We start from the raw sequence: 15,989 nt of genomic DNA, 5'->3' as shown, positions 1-15,989 counted from the left end.
ACAGACCATGCTGAAAAAAAATACCCTCCAGGGCCGAATTGATTGACAAGGCTCTCATCCTATACTACCTCCTATTGTTTCTGGGCAGAATTGCAGACACTTTCAAATTTAACCCTAACTCACTACTTTTTTTTCAACATTGACCTGTACTTGTTAAGTAAATCTGCTGATCTCCTAGTCTTAATGTCATTGGTGCCAACGTGTACAACAATATCACCCTTTGTGCCCCTACAAGATGATATCTGCTTCACAACGTCATCAGCTTTTGACTCTGGCAGACATACCCTGGTCCTATTATGTCTATCCTTTTTACCCAATATATTACCTGTATCCCTGACAATAGAGTCACCAACAATAACTAACTCCTGTGGGACCAGTGCATTCTGCCCTGGAGATTGCCGCTGTGTTGCCTGATGCACAATAGTAAACTCTGGCATTGAGTTTGGCAGCTGAGAGCTTTCTTCGAGGGCATCTACCCTACACCTCATGCTCTCATAGAAGCCCATTTCTAGACACTCTCTGCACCTGGTACACACAAAGACATCCTCCTTGGCTAGATCATGTTCTGTTCTAGAGAATTCAGCAAACATTTCACAAGTTGCACATTTTTAGGCTGTGATGCATGGGAGAATCGCCCCCCCCCCCCAGTTCTCCCCTGAGTCACAGCACTCCTGCCACTTTGTGCCCATTGCTTTGCTGCTCTAGTCTGGGGCATGATATTTTAAATTAATATGGTCAATAAATTTAATTAATTAATTGTCAATACTACACTATCTAATAGAATCCTAAATGCAGTGATGCGTATTACGATATATAATTTTACGTTAGAGCTACCTAGTTACCACAATTAAAAATTTAATTCCCTACCACACTCTGTATGAAACTAATGTCTGCAAGATTCGAACGAAACAACAGTTTTACCTATATTAAGTAGTAATCTACAAAAACTTTTATCTAAATTAAAAATAAAAATAACCAGCGTAACTAGAACTATAAGTACAATATACTTATAGTAAAAATAAAGTACGATATAAAATAACAATTTGGTAAATAAAATGGCAAACACATTGCTTTTTTGGAGCCTGTAATTCACAGCTGTAATTATTAAAGAGAGTCAGTGCCCTCTGAAGGTAGCAATGTTTCAAATGTGAGAGAAGATATAAAGCTTGGGATACAAACCTAAGTAACTTCAAGGGGTGTGTCAGGGTAGTAAACTATAGATTACTTAGTCACAACTATGTCTACAGTAATGTCAAAATGTTGTCAATAAAATGGCTGAATTTGAACTCCTGGTTAGAACATCTAATGCTGATATAATAGGGCGAACAGAAACATGGTACCACCTGGAAATTGGTGATGAAGAGTTCCACTGTGGTATGTATAATGTATTTAGGAAAGATACAGAAAGGCTTATGCTTCTTATCAAAAGCAGCCTGAGTGCAAAAAGATATTTTGCTGAGTCTGAAGTTCTATCTTCAGATAAAAGCCATCATAGAATCTGTGTGGAGTGAGTTAGTTGTAAGCAAAGGAACAATGAGAGTGGGAGTGATCTACAGACCAAAAGAGTGTGAAGATTATCATGAGAGTCTACATGTAGATGGAATGGGCAAGCAAGCATGAAAGTCTTATTATGGGTGACTTGAATCTGCCCCAGATTGATTGGAATGAGTGGGAGGGAAACTCACAATGGGGAAAAGCTTTTTAAAATAAACTACATGATTATTATATGTATTAGCATGTTAGAGAAAGTACTAGGGGCACAATATTCTTGACCTCATTATTACTAATGAATCAAATGACATCACAGGGCTTAAAGTACTGTAATTGTCAGTTGGAAGATGAAGAAAATGTTGCAGTAGTTAAAGGAAAAGGCACTGGTTTTACTTTGACAGTTTAAGGCTTTAAGGCACTATTTGGCATCTGTTAACTGGACAGATTGCTGAGGGATGGTGAATACATTTGAATTATGGAATACTTTTAAATCAAAAATCACAGAAGCCATGAATACATACATACCTTTAAGAAAGTATTGCAGGAGGAGGATGCTGAAATGGATGACTGCAGAGCTGGCTGGTCACATAGAGCAGAAAATGATAGCATGGGACAATTACAGAGCGATGAAAAGTACTGAAGCCTACAACCAGTGCAAGTTGATCTATAGTAGTACCACAAATAAGGTCAGGGAGGCAAGGCCTTGTATGAGATAGCATTGGCTAAGAGAGCAAAGAGGGGACAAGGAATTTCTCATTTTCCATTATTTTGGCAACAAAGAAGAAAACTAATCAGATTGGACCCCTGTGCACTGGGTGTGGAAAAGTCTTAAATAACCAAGCTGTGTTGTACATGAATTGAGCAGGACTTTGCATCAGTCTTTACTGACGAAAGACCCTTCATGCTGGGAAGAGGCTGTGTAGTTGAGGCTGAGCCATACGTAATTAGTGATGTTGTAATACAGATGGTTTTTTATTAGAAAAACTTTTGAGCATAAAGGCAAGTAAAGCTCCCATAGTTGATGGCATATACCCTGTAGTTTTGAGGAAGAGTGCAAAGAAGTGTATTGAACCATTGAGGTTAATTATGAGGGCATCTTTGGACTCAGAGATTTCTTTGGATTGAGGAAGTGCCAGTATATTGCCAATACATAAAAGTGGTTCTAAGAGTGAAGTTGGTTACTATAGACCTGTTAGTTAGACTTCAGTGGCAGGAAATATCTTAGAGGTAATGATTAAGAGCGCAATCCAGGGTATTTAGATAGATATGGCATTCTGAAGGATGCACAACATGGCTTTGTTAAGGGTAAATCATGCTTAACTAACGTAGTAGGTTATTTTGACATAGTTACTCATGAGCTGGATTTGGCGCCTCCAGGTGGGCAGGAGCAGTAGTGCGTAGCACACGCTTCTTGATTAGACCGGGATTCGAGTCTGTGACCACCAAATACAGAGGATGTGGAAGGTCCTCTGTATTTGGTGATATAATAGGGCGAATATCCCCAGCCCGGATAAAGGGTGAGGGTTGGCGTCAGGAAGGGCATCCGGCCTTAAAAATTGCATGCCAAAACAATAAAAACGCTGACCCCATATAATAATGGGAAAAGGCAAGGACAAAAAAAAAAAAAAAAAAAACCTCATGAGCTGGATTTAGGAAATAATTTCAACGTACATTGGAACTTCAATTGTCTGTCAGGATATGGGACCAAGCCCATGATGGATAATTGAATAGACCGATAATAAAATATCTCTCTATACGTTAAAAAAAATTTTCTGCCTAGTGATATTTATTTGAGCCAATGGGGAAGAGAGCGAGGCAATTACATCACTACAAATGCAGTTAATTATTGACAACTGCCTCCAATAACATTCACCAACCTCACGCACATGTTTCGCTGTTTAACATTTGATATTCCATTGTAACGTTTATTGTATATTAATGCATATTGTATGCAGTATTTGTAAATAGTTTAGTCATTTGTAAATATTTTAAATGTTTGTATAGTTTGTAAATATTTTAGTCCTGCTCTTTCGGATGCAACAATATTCCTCATGCATTATGGAACCCAAAGCAAAAGGCCTTTTCCTAAGTGACCTATGTAAATACAGGTGAATAAATACATAGTGATATGTATTTGACCTTGAATATGCTGCACACTACAAATGCACAGATAAATAATTACATAGGTCATTTCCTGATTAGATGTTGATCACAGTGACTTATTGTTTTTTGTCTGGTGGCACCGGAGGTCCCCCCAACTCCACGTTTTTACTCTGTGTAGAATACAATACTCTGCGTAAGGCCAGGATGTGTGTTTTGTGAAGTATTAGCTTGGGTTGTGTTGTTCCTTTGGCCACTTAGCCTGGGGGGCTGTGGAGAGCCAGTAGCAACCCGTTTCTGCCACTGCCACCGGGAGGCTGGCCAGGACACATTAGAAGAGAATAAAGCTCTGGTAGGGTGAATCCTCACCTTTCCAGATGAGGATTCACCTCATTATCTCCTTTCCAAAAATTGGAAAGGAGATAGGAAGAGGGTGGGATAAAAGGGGTAGAGAACAGAGGCGGTGTTGAGACACTCGCCTAATTTAAAAGAGGAGACAGTAAGGGGACCTCTGGTACAGGACACCCATCCTGGTCCAGAGAGTGGGACTTGGAATTGGGTAAATTGGGTGGTAGAGTGAGCCACCAGGCAAAAGGAGGTAGGGCCACACAGTGTGGGGGAAGGAGACTCAACCACCCCAGGTGGTAGGAATAAAAGAACATAGGGAAAGTAATTCCTATGATGGAGCATGCATTTTGCAGCTCTGCCCCACACTGGCCTGGCGGTTATCCTAATGGCCAGTGTGAGCATCCCACACCATGCCAGCTAGGAAAAGCTATAGCATGGTGTCAGCTTGGATAACCATGGTGCCCCTGAGGGCCTGCATAGCCATCAGTCTGTCTGGTGAAGAGGCTAAGATAGAACATGCAATTAATAATAACTTTCATTCACTCAGCATTCACACAATTTTACTTTTCATAGTTTTTTCTTACAATTTATATTTTTTCTTTTATATATTAGATTAGATATCGATCAGTGCATTTCGACAGTTTACCTAGAAAAGATATGACTTACTCCATCATACCTCTACATATTACTTAGAAAAGTGTGTGCAGGGCGAGCACACACTTTTGGCGAGCAAAAGTGAGCAGGGGCAGAGCCCCCTAATGTACATTAAAAATGTTATACATACAATAGACTGGGTCATCTAACTTGTTTATTTTATTATATAATACATAACCTAATGAAATTTAATTTAACTTTAATTATTATTTTTTACCGGGTCATCAAAAAATCATAGTACAGATATCTATATACATAACTATTTTTAATATTTTGACTATTTTAATATATTTTGACTTAATATTTTGTTGTTGTTGTTGTTTGGTTTTTAGGAGCATTAGCAACTAAGGCCATATTGCTCCGGGATATGCGGTGGTCATTCCCTGACCTTTCCGCATCCTCCGTATTTGGTGGTGACGGGCTCGAACCCCGGTCTAATCAAGAAGCGTGTGCTACGCACTGCTGCTCCTTCCCACCTGGCTACGGAGGCGCTTAATATTTTGTCTAGTAATGTCATAAAAAATTTAAAAGAAAACAATATTACATATATACAACATTTTTCTAATTTCATTAAAGGAATTTTAAAGAAAACAAATATTACATAATTAAATTTCTTTTCTAAAAACAAGCCAGTCAATTTCTTCTTTTTTTTCATTAGTCCTCAAGCAAATTGGAGACTATCCTTCTCTCTACACAATCGGAACATGATAAATCAACTGCCAAGTTGGAGGCCTACTTGGAGGGAAGAGCAAATCAAATGCCACAGCGTGCCCCTTCCTACACACAAGCGCTGAGGACCACAGCTTACCAGATGCAGACAGCAGGCTCTAGTGCACAACCTGCCAAACAGAAAACACTTCTAAAGCAACCACATCTGGCTATTCTATGCCCAGTGACACCGGACAAAACGCAATACAGCAAAGAGACAGAGACAAAGGAAGAAGCAGAAAAGATCATCAATAACCCAAAAATCCCAGAACTAGGCCTTAATGTGACCTTGCCCAAGTGAAAAGGACCATCCATAACAACATATGACTTAGAAAATGACCTGACACCAAAGCAGTTGACAGACGAGATCACCAGAAAAATTTCTCCAACTTTGTACCTAACTCTGATGCCCGAAACCTGCTCACCCCAAAGTACTACAAATCTAAAGATGCTAGATCCACCATCTGGATCGTGGAACTTTCCTCTGTGGCCTGGCAGGCCCTTAAAGGACAGACAAGGATCTTTGTAAACTGGAGCAGCCACCACTCCAGCCGCAAGCACGTGGCTGTGCCCAAATGCTTCCGTTGCTGCAGATATGGCCACACTATGCATACTTGCACACAAATGGCACCAACATGTGGCCACTGTTCTGAAAAAGGCTATTATTATAACAACTGGCCAAATAAAGCACACAACCAGTTTGTACAAACTGTAAAGGCCTAAAAATGGACTCTGCACACTCCATAAGAGACAGCAAATGCCCAGTGTACCTTAAAGCTAAGAGTTTATACCAGGCAAGACTCAATTATGTGGACTTAAGGAATACACCACTGAGGTTAAGTTCATACAAATAAACGCACAGAGAGCCAGGGCAGTGGCTGATCAGTTACGATTTAAAGGAGAAAATTGATGTCTTAATTTTGCAAGAGCCATACACTCACATGAAAATGGTCCGGAGATATCCCTTGAAATACAAGATAATTCAGGCAGAGGATGAGACTCCCTGGGCAGCCATTGTCATCTAGAATCTGGACATCACAGCTACTAGAATTACACACCTCTGCACTGCTTGAGCCGCATGTGCCCACATTGTTACCACCATAAGAGCCCTTTACATTATGGCCCTGTACTGCCGCCTGGGTGAGGATATCACCTCCGCCATCAATTACCTTCACACGGTAATCAACACCTTTCCAAACTCGAGAATAATCATCAGCACAGATGCCAACTGCAGGTCCCCAGTGTGGCACAGTCACATATCTGATCGACTGGGCACAAGGAACAGTCAAAAACTGGAGGAGTTCCTGGCAAATGCACCAATAACATATTAAACCTCCCACACAACCTGCAATATGTTGTGGGAGAGAACTATAAATGTTACCATGGTCTCCAGAAACATAGCCAGCAATATTACTGGGTGATCGGTCCAAGATGCCTGGACCACCGTGCCATAATCTTCTAGCTTACCTGCTCACTCACTAACTAGGAACCCAGTACCAAGATAAATACAGCGCAGGTATGCTATTCAGAAAGCAAATTGGAACACCTTCCAGACTGAAATCTCAGCTGCCTTACAGGAACATAATGCTGAACTCCAGACCACTAGCAACCTGGAGCTCCTTCACCGGAAGACAACAGCTCTCATCACTCAGGCCTGTGAAGCTGCAATACCTAGCCCCGAAAAGAGACTCAGATCTGACACAAGGCATTTCAAAGAGCCAGAAGATCTTGGCCAGCTGCAGAAGTGGAGGTCTTACGGCAGCAGTGCAGAGAAGCAAGAAATGCCTGCACTGTGCAGATACAGCAATACCCTGCATATCATACCGAAACTGTTCCACGTTATGTGAAACTGTGCTGATTGGGGTATAATTATAATGGGTTTTAAATGAATGCATACTAGAGAAACAGTCTATAAACAAATTATAATAAATCTATAAACAATTTGATAACCAATTAAAAAGATTTGAAATAAAAAAATATTGAAAAAATTTTATTAATGAAAAGGTAACATCATGAGAGATGAGAAAAAAGCTTTATTGTTTATTTGGGTATTTCAGAAATGAGGTTTGGTGAAGTCACCTCTTCTTTTTCTCAGCATACAAGTCTTTGTAGCATTGAAATCCATCTTATAAAATTTGCCATATCTCGATGCTACATCCAACATTTTCAGGGCTTGACATGGCCTGCGAGACAATTATGAATGGATCTCCATTCATAACTGTCTCACAGGCCATGTCACTGACTGCCTGATAGGATGCAGCATATATGTAGAGTTGTTGTTATTTGGTTTTTAGGAGCATTAGCAACTTAGGCCATATTGCTCTGGAGATATGCGGTGGTCACTGGCTCAAACCCCGGTCTAATCAAGAAGCATGTGCTACACACTGCTGCTCCTGCCCACGGAGGTGCCATATATGAAGAGTATGTGTCTAGGCTATTGAATGAGTTTTAATATGTACAGTAAATTTTCAACTTACAATTTAATTGAAAACTGTGTTATAGTGAAACCCATGCTGTTTGAAGCCATGCTAATTGAGGTATTGCTGTACATCACTGCAAACATGAGACTTGGAGCCGCCCGGGCTAGCCGGGTGGATAAAGTGCCTGCCCGAGTGCAAAAACTTTGGGAGGTTCATTATGGCTACAGAAGCCGATGCACCAACAGCTAACAAAAAAAAAAAAAAAAAAAAAAGGAGACTTGGCAGTGATCCTGTTGCAATAGTGTACTATTATTACTGTCATTAACAACCCTGCCAACCTTCGTATCATCTGCAAACTTAGACATTAACCCTGATATACCTTCATCAATTTTTAAAGACAGTTTATAAAATATCTAATTTCTAGTTTTGTTCAAAACATGTATACAGGGTGATTCACTACCAGTGCGACAAACTTGCAGGAGGTGTAGGGGACACAAAGATGAATTGGAATCACATAGCATTGCAGGGTCCGAAATGCCTTCATCATGCGGCAGAGGACGTTGAACGGGAGGTCGCGTGAGCAGCGATCCCGCTGGAAGTCAGCATTTGCGAACCATTTCTGTTGAAGAAACCAAGTAGCAAAAGTCCTCCAGAGTGGATAATTGGCAGGCTCCAATGATTGGACGCGTTGCAGATGGTATGAACTCATTTGGTTTGTTGACAGTATCCTCCATACAGTGGATTGGGAAATACCCAATTGTTGGCCTATCGCTCGAGTACTTGTACTCGGATTGCCTTCTACAAGACGTAGGACATTCTCCTCATTGTCTGGCGTCCTTGTCGTTTGCTCTTGATTCATGGTACCTCTCGTGAAACAACCAGTCTCACGTAACCTTCTGTGCACACGTGCGAAAATCGTATGATGAGGAGCACGCCTATGCGGGAAACGTTCCTGGTACAAGCGCAGAGCGGCGCACCCGTTACAGTACGCAGTTCCATACGCGAGGTGCATGTCGGCCAGTTCAACGTTTGAATACTCGTCCATCCTACTGCCTCGGGAACCAGTTCGCAAATGCTGACTTCCAGCGGGATCGCTGTTCATGCGACCTCCCGTTCAATATTCTCTACCGCATGACGAAGGCATTTCAGACCCTGCAATGCTATGTGATTCCGATTCGTCTTTGTGCCCCCTACACCTCCTGGAAGTTTGTTGCACTGGTGGTGAATCACCCTGTGTATAATTTTAAGTATTTGGTTATATTATATTCATAAAATAATGGATATTTTATTTTCAGACACTTAGAATCAAGCCTCCTATGTGCATTACCCATGCTGATGCTGATTTTTGTGTAGCTGTTCTGAGAAAGGCCTTGACAGATTTTGCTAAGAAGTAGATTTAACAGTATCACAAAAAATTGTATCTTGTAGCATATATGTAATACTTTAAAAAAAAATGGACAGTTGAAATTAGTACCATATAGGAAAAAGATATTGTTAACCAAAAATATTTATTCTGCTTCTTATTTTTTTGACTCTGGCTTTTTTTTTTTTTTTCTGCTGCATCAAAATCATTTGCACAATTATTCTGCAAAGAAAGGGATTTTACAGGGATTCTGTATCTGAAATGAACTTGTTTCTTTGCAGTTTCAGGCTTTTGCTCTCTGTATATATAAAGACACAGTATATTTATTAAGAACTGGATGCATATATATTGTACATGTTTAAAAAAAAAAAAAAAAAAAGAAAAAAAAAAAGTCCACACACACATATATATATATATATTTATTTATTTGTTAAAGTTGTTTTTTAATGTTGTTTTAATGATGCTGTTTTTAAAGTTATTTCATATTTACTTTACTGCAGTTATAAAAGAGAGAAAGAAGTTGGTCTCTTTGGCTTATATAGAGTATTTAATTAAATAGCCAAACAAGAACTAACAGGGTTTTTAGCTTCCTATTTTGGGGTGATAAAACTAAACCAGTTGTGTTATAAAATTTAATTTAGTTTAATTAATCAATACTGCTATTGTAAAATAAATATGTTCTTATAGTACTTTGAGTAGTACTTGCAAAGTTATAATTTTCTAATTGTGAAGTTTCACTAGCAACTCTTGTGACCACTTACATTGTAAAGTGGAGTTTGTATAGTTTATAATATAAATGTCAGGTCGATGTTATAAAGGATGATTATGGAACTAAAATATTGGTTGAAAAATGTAATTACATTATTTACTATTTAAACTAATTCTATGAATACTATTTAAATCGATGAATATGTTATTTACCTTTTTTGTTTGGGCTTGGGAATATGTACATATTTTTTCAGTAATCTTTCATTATGTACAACTTCTCTTGAAATCCTCCATTAGGTGCTTTCATCTGTTATCTGTTGTATGTTTAATAATGGTAGACACAAGTTCATATTAGATGACAGCACAAAAATATCTTTGAAAATCAAGGGAGGAAATTATACCTAAATAATCTTAGGTATCTGATTTAGGCTTTAAAAGTTTAAAATTCTCTAGAATTCAGATCCATAGGTTGCTGAAATTGAATAATTGGTTCAAGTGATGCATAAATAAATGCACAGGATATTATTGCATAAAAATGTTTTTCCTTTTGATTTTTTTTAAAATTCAGGTTTGATTTTAGGCAATAATATTGGGATCACAGTCAGAGTAAGAACAAAATAATATTTAAAGCATTTATGTACAGCTTGTTTGTTTTTACAAATTTTCAATTCCATAAAAAAATTGCTGAACAGAGCTGCCCATATTTCAATAATATATAATCAGCATACCTGAAAATCCCTTACTAGCAAACATTTTTAAGCATTGTCCTTAAAAATGTTTGCTAGTAAGGGATTTTCTCTTGTATTCTCTCTTATTTTCTCTTATTCTCTCTCACAAGGAACCAGCAGTAATCCCCTATCATGACAGGATCCCAGCGACCTTTGTACTGCTTTTCCATCATGGAAATATCTTGATGAAACCACTCCCTTTGTTCATCACTCACATCTCCCATATTTTCAGGGGAAAATTCGAGATGGGAATGAAGAAAATGAATTTTCAACGACATTCGGCAGCCAATGTTTGTAGCACTCGAGTAAATTAGACACCAACATTTACTAGTTTTCTTCTTTCCTATTACCCAAAAAACTATGTACTTAAATGATTGCCGATCTGCTAGCTCAACCTCCTTTAACTGAGTTTCAAACACATTGTTTTTCAGGAGTTTCCTAATTTGGGGTCCTACGAAAATTCCTTCCTTAAGTTTGGCTTATGTTAAATTAGTATGCAAATCCTTTACCTTCTTTATCTAGACCCTTCACGAGATTTTTAATCAATCCAAGTTTGATGTGCAGGGGTGGAAGAAGAACTTTGTTTGATTGCACTAAAGGAATATATTTTACATTACATTGCTCTGGTATGAACTTGTCTCGCTTGTTCCAGTGTTACACCACATGATGTTCTTCTGTCTCACTGCTGCCTCACAAACACAAAAAACAACGATATTTTGTGAAAACCCCTGCAAAACAATGAGCAAACCAATAACCTTAAGATCACTGCATATGTTCCAACCATAATCCTGGTATTTTATAGCATGTAGAACCTTAGACATGCTTTCATGACTTTCTTTAAGTCCAACTTAATGAAACACGGGAACTGATAGCAATTCATTGCCATTATGAAGCAAACTGCTTTTAAACTTAATTTTGATGCATCTATGAATAAACACCATTCATCTAACTTATGCACAACACCTAGTTCTTACAGAAGTCCAATAATAACTCCAATAAGAACATATACTGTCCTCTGTAGCAGAATATTTCAAAAACTTTTCCATTTGCGGGCTGCACCCTCCTACTCTTGAGCGGCTGTTTATGTTTGGAGAATAATTTACAACCCTGAGAACATGTCACAATCAGTTAATACTTGTAAAACCTTGGCACAGCCTACAAAAATCCTCACCAAAAACACTAAGTGTCCTTTCTTCAAATTGTAAATTGTTGGATCAGAATTTGAACCTAAAACCATAGGCAGAAGTCTGTTTATCAAAAGAAAACCGATGCCAGAATCGATTACAAAAATTAAGAGAATTAGCTTATATCTGTTAAAATAAATCAGTATTCATACATTACTGGCTAGATTATGCGAAATTGGCATATTTTGCTAAAATGTAACTCCCTCTATATTAATAACTGTGACGTGATGTGAAACTATCATGATGATTTTTGAAATCTACACATAAGCTCTTGGAGGTAAAAATCGTGTTGGCTAGTTTTATAATTGATCTCCATTTAAAACCTGCTTGTTACAGTGATCAGAAACAATTAATAAATCAGCAATTTTTTTATTAATATTTTTTTAATTTTTATATCATGAATCTGATGTCCCACTTTTAGAGTAGTTTTGTGATTACTAAATTCTATAATTAAATTTTTTTTAGTTTCAGTTGCTTACCAAATTTAATTTTGATGGGTATATTTTTTGTACTAAATCCACATACTAAATCTATGTACTTACTGTAAAGACACATGTGGTCATGCCTCCAAGGCTATAAATATATCACAAAACTAATACAGAAACTTAATGCTACAATTAGAGTTATACTTGGCAAAGTGGAACTCTGCTACTAAAGTACAAAGACACTAACATTCAAAATGAAATGAAATTATAAAAATCAGAAACAAATAAAGAAACACTCATTGACAGCAGTGGAAATGTATGACTCTCCACTAAAGGAAGCTCACATCCTATAGTTAAAATAAGGGTGCTCTTAAAATAAAGCTTCAATTCTGCAAATTTCACATCTGATGATAGGTACCTGTAAGGCTCTGAATGGATTGAGCAAGCTCAATGCTGATGAAATCCTTACACTCACACAGGCTATACACCTGAGTGGAGATAAATTCAAATTGAAGTAGAAACTTTGAACGTGTGGAAGTTTGCTTCAGCCAGTGGATAGTTTATTATTGTATCAAACTTCCATCTGGTGTTGTAGAAGTGGGTACTTTGAATAAATTTAAGAAAGACCTGACTATTAGAGGAGATGGATAGGTGATATGAGGAGTGTTTTTTTTTTTTTGTTGGACTGATGATAATTAATGTAAATAGGATTAAATAAATTAAGATATGTGATCATTAAGGAAAACCAAATGACAAAATAAATTAAAATATAATGAAGAAAATGAGGGATAGACATAAACATAGAAGTAGAGAAGGGCAGAATCAAATACCGAAGGACCATGTTACATTTGTATCAAAAGTAACAAGGTTTTATCCAAAATTATTGTTGAAAAAAAGTAACACTAAATACACCATGAAACTAATGTGGAAAATTAATGCTACAATTAGTTGAGGTGCAATTCTGCTGAAGCACCAAGATGTCCTAATTTTCTCAAATTTATTTTGAATATTAGAATTCCTTAGAAGTATTGTTGTTTGTTGTTTATTTGGAGCATTAGCAACTAAGGCCATATTGCTCCGGGAATATGCGGTGGTCATTCCCTGACCTTTCCGCATCCTCCGTATTTGGTGGTGACGGGCTCGAACCCCGGTCTAATCAAGAAGCGTGTGCTACGCACTGCTGCTCCTTCCCACCTGGCTACGGAGGCGCCTACCCTTAGAAGTAACACATTCACTTACTACATATTATATTATACTACATTATATTATTTTACTACATATTATATTCAGAAATCATTTTGAAAGGTGTTTGCTTTTAGGGTTCCTCAGGAATGACTTATTCAAAAATTAATTTTGAGTTACTCCTGAGCAAACAGAATAGTTTCAAGTGTGTGTGGGGGGGGGGGATTATGATTCAAATAAGCTTCACATGGCCAACAATTGGTTGAGATTATTTTAACTTTTAGTATAATTAGATCATTTCTTAGACAGGTTAGTAGTTTTTATTTTGTAACATGAGATTCAAAATACATGGAGTGCCATGCTTCTTAGCAAAACTACCATGCAAAGTATATTGCTGTTTAACAGTGCATTTTCTTAGTTTTTGAACACCATGCATTTCTCAGAATTAGTTTATAAATAAAAATTCATTAACCTTTTCCAGAGTATGCACACTAACGCAATATACATTTTTAAATGTTATTTCAAATATGTTTAAGATAATGTTTTTTCATGTATGAATTGTCTTGGAAATCTTTCAACAAGTTTCCGATATAGACATAAGAGATTTCCATCTCTTATCTATGTCTCTACATATTTTTTGACAGTTTTATAATATATAGCAGCAGCACAAAAATAGATTTTAAAACATGAATAGATTGTGCCTGCCAACCATTGGCATTTTTTTTTTTTTTTTAAATTTTGCTCAGGCCCCATATGTGCTCAGGAAAGGGTTACTCAGAGATTTGATTTTAGTTGTTATGATATAAAGGTGGATCAAATGAAAAATGTTCTGACCTGTAACAGGGTAAATTAATGAGTGCGTATGTATATAATAAACTGCAATCTTAACATAATAAAATGCAATCTCTCTGCCTTTGTCACTATGTAGTAGCAAAGGTAGAGGTTAAATAGTGGAAAGGCCACACTAGAAGAGCACAGTTTAAGTACAATAGTAACAGTTGATATACTGTACTATTCCTTCATAACATAATTCTGATCATAACATTTTTTTTTTTTCAGAACACACAAAAACAAAAAAAACTGGATATTTTTCATTATACTGTTTTTTTGTGAAGATGACTGCTTGAAGCAGGTTTTTCAGCTGTGCAAGAAATTTTATTTTAACAGCAGTCAATATAGTCATTAAACATCTGTACACTATGTTATTCAATCATATTTGCACATGTATAAATGGGAACAGCTCACATATCCTCTTCACAGCTGTGACCGTTTCCTGTGCAACTATTTCTTTGGACCACTGAAAAGGCCCTAAATGGATATAGCTTCATTCAGATGGTGATCCAGGAGGAGGCCATGACAAAGTTTTAAAATGCTGAGATGTACTTTAACCTTAGAATTCTGCAACTAGCAGAATTCTATGCTGAGAATATGTCTTACCTTGTTACACAGTGAGACAGCTATCTAAATGGTATAAGTGATTTTGTTTAAATATCTACATCATAGAACTGATAATTACAAAAGTCTCTTTCATTTGAGTCACTCTAATGCAGGGTGTTTTTGAATTACACCAAAATAATTTTAGGGACAGTTCTGTATACTAAATAAAGTATGAATAAACATTTTGCCCTTTATTACTTCATTTCAATAGCAGTAAAATTAAATGTAGAGCTATCATGGCACCACTTGGCATCTTGTTTGATGTCTTGCACACTTGTTACATGCAGTTATAACCTCTAATGCTATTTTAACAAACAGAATCTCCAGTTTTCTTTATATATCAGAGTTCATCTGGCAGCAGGTAGAACTTTACAGTTTTTAGTATCTTTTCTTCCATGTATCCTTTATCCTCTCACAACTAGTGGTACCATACCACACCACACTTTGGGAGTTACTGGATTAAGCAGTTTCTTTACTAGATTAACAAAAAATGCTATAGGTAGCAACACTATAATTTTATAGAAATGACATGTAACACTCTTGAAATAATTAAATGCTGTGCATAATTAGGCTATGTATTTTAGGCTCAGTGTTATCCCTCAGATGTCTGACATTTATGCAAGCACTCTCAGAAGTCTGGCTAGCTTTTGAGGCCCCTGTGGTCATAATAATACTCGTTCAATTTAAAATTTTTCTAGAATTTTCTGCCAGATGCAGTAATTATTGAGGGAAAACTCAAATAGAAAAACTATTTAAAGCCTATGCCAATGGCTCTGGTGTCTTTTTTTGATAAGCCTTGCATATGTATATTACAAGTGTTTTTCAGTTTGCCTGTATAGGGAAACTATGCATCCCTTACCCAAGACTAAATAACTTTGTATCTTTTCCACAATGTGAAAGAAGTCATAAAATTTCCTTCTATCTTGATAGATCTCATTTTTGGCTGGTAATTGGAACCAAAACAGACTGTAGACCTGTGACCCCTGTGTATTTAATCACAATTGTAATCACATGGCATACATAAGTATTGTACATAATATAAATAAATGTTGAAAATATTTTGTTCTTATTTACTTTTAATTCAACAGGTGATGTATGTGAAGTCACTGAAGTTGAATAAAAGTTAATAAGATTAAGAAATAGAAGTCATAAATCAAAGCTGGTGTAAAAATTGTTGTTCACAAAATGGGGAATTATTGCAGTCTACACAGCATAAATTACGAGGGGTTTCCGAAAAGTAA

At 37.0% G+C, this 15,989-nt stretch overlaps 1 protein-coding gene across 1 annotated transcript in view; it reads left to right on the top strand.

Moving 5' to 3' along the window:
- LOC150080934 (alanine--glyoxylate aminotransferase 2, mitochondrial) overlaps positions 1-9,174 on the top strand; it is a 209,816-nt gene extending 200,642 nt beyond the window's left edge. Inside the window, exon 12 of the mRNA XM_090380600.1 lies at positions 9,017-9,174. Within this exon, the coding sequence (XP_090236726.1) occupies positions 9,017-9,115 (99 nt within the window). The 3' untranslated portion in view covers positions 9,116-9,174. The remainder of the gene's footprint in view (positions 1-9,016) is intronic.
- The last annotated feature ends 6,815 nt before the right edge of the window (positions 9,175-15,989 follow it).

The sequence above is a fragment of the Mastigoproctus giganteus genome, chromosome 9 (genome assembly GCF_048544385.1).
Source record: "Mastigoproctus giganteus isolate SK-2022 chromosome 9, ASM4854438v1, whole genome shotgun sequence".
Lineage (NCBI taxonomy): Eukaryota > Metazoa > Arthropoda > Arachnida > Uropygi > Thelyphonidae > Mastigoproctus > Mastigoproctus giganteus.
This window is presented reverse-complemented; position numbering and strand designations above follow the sequence as displayed.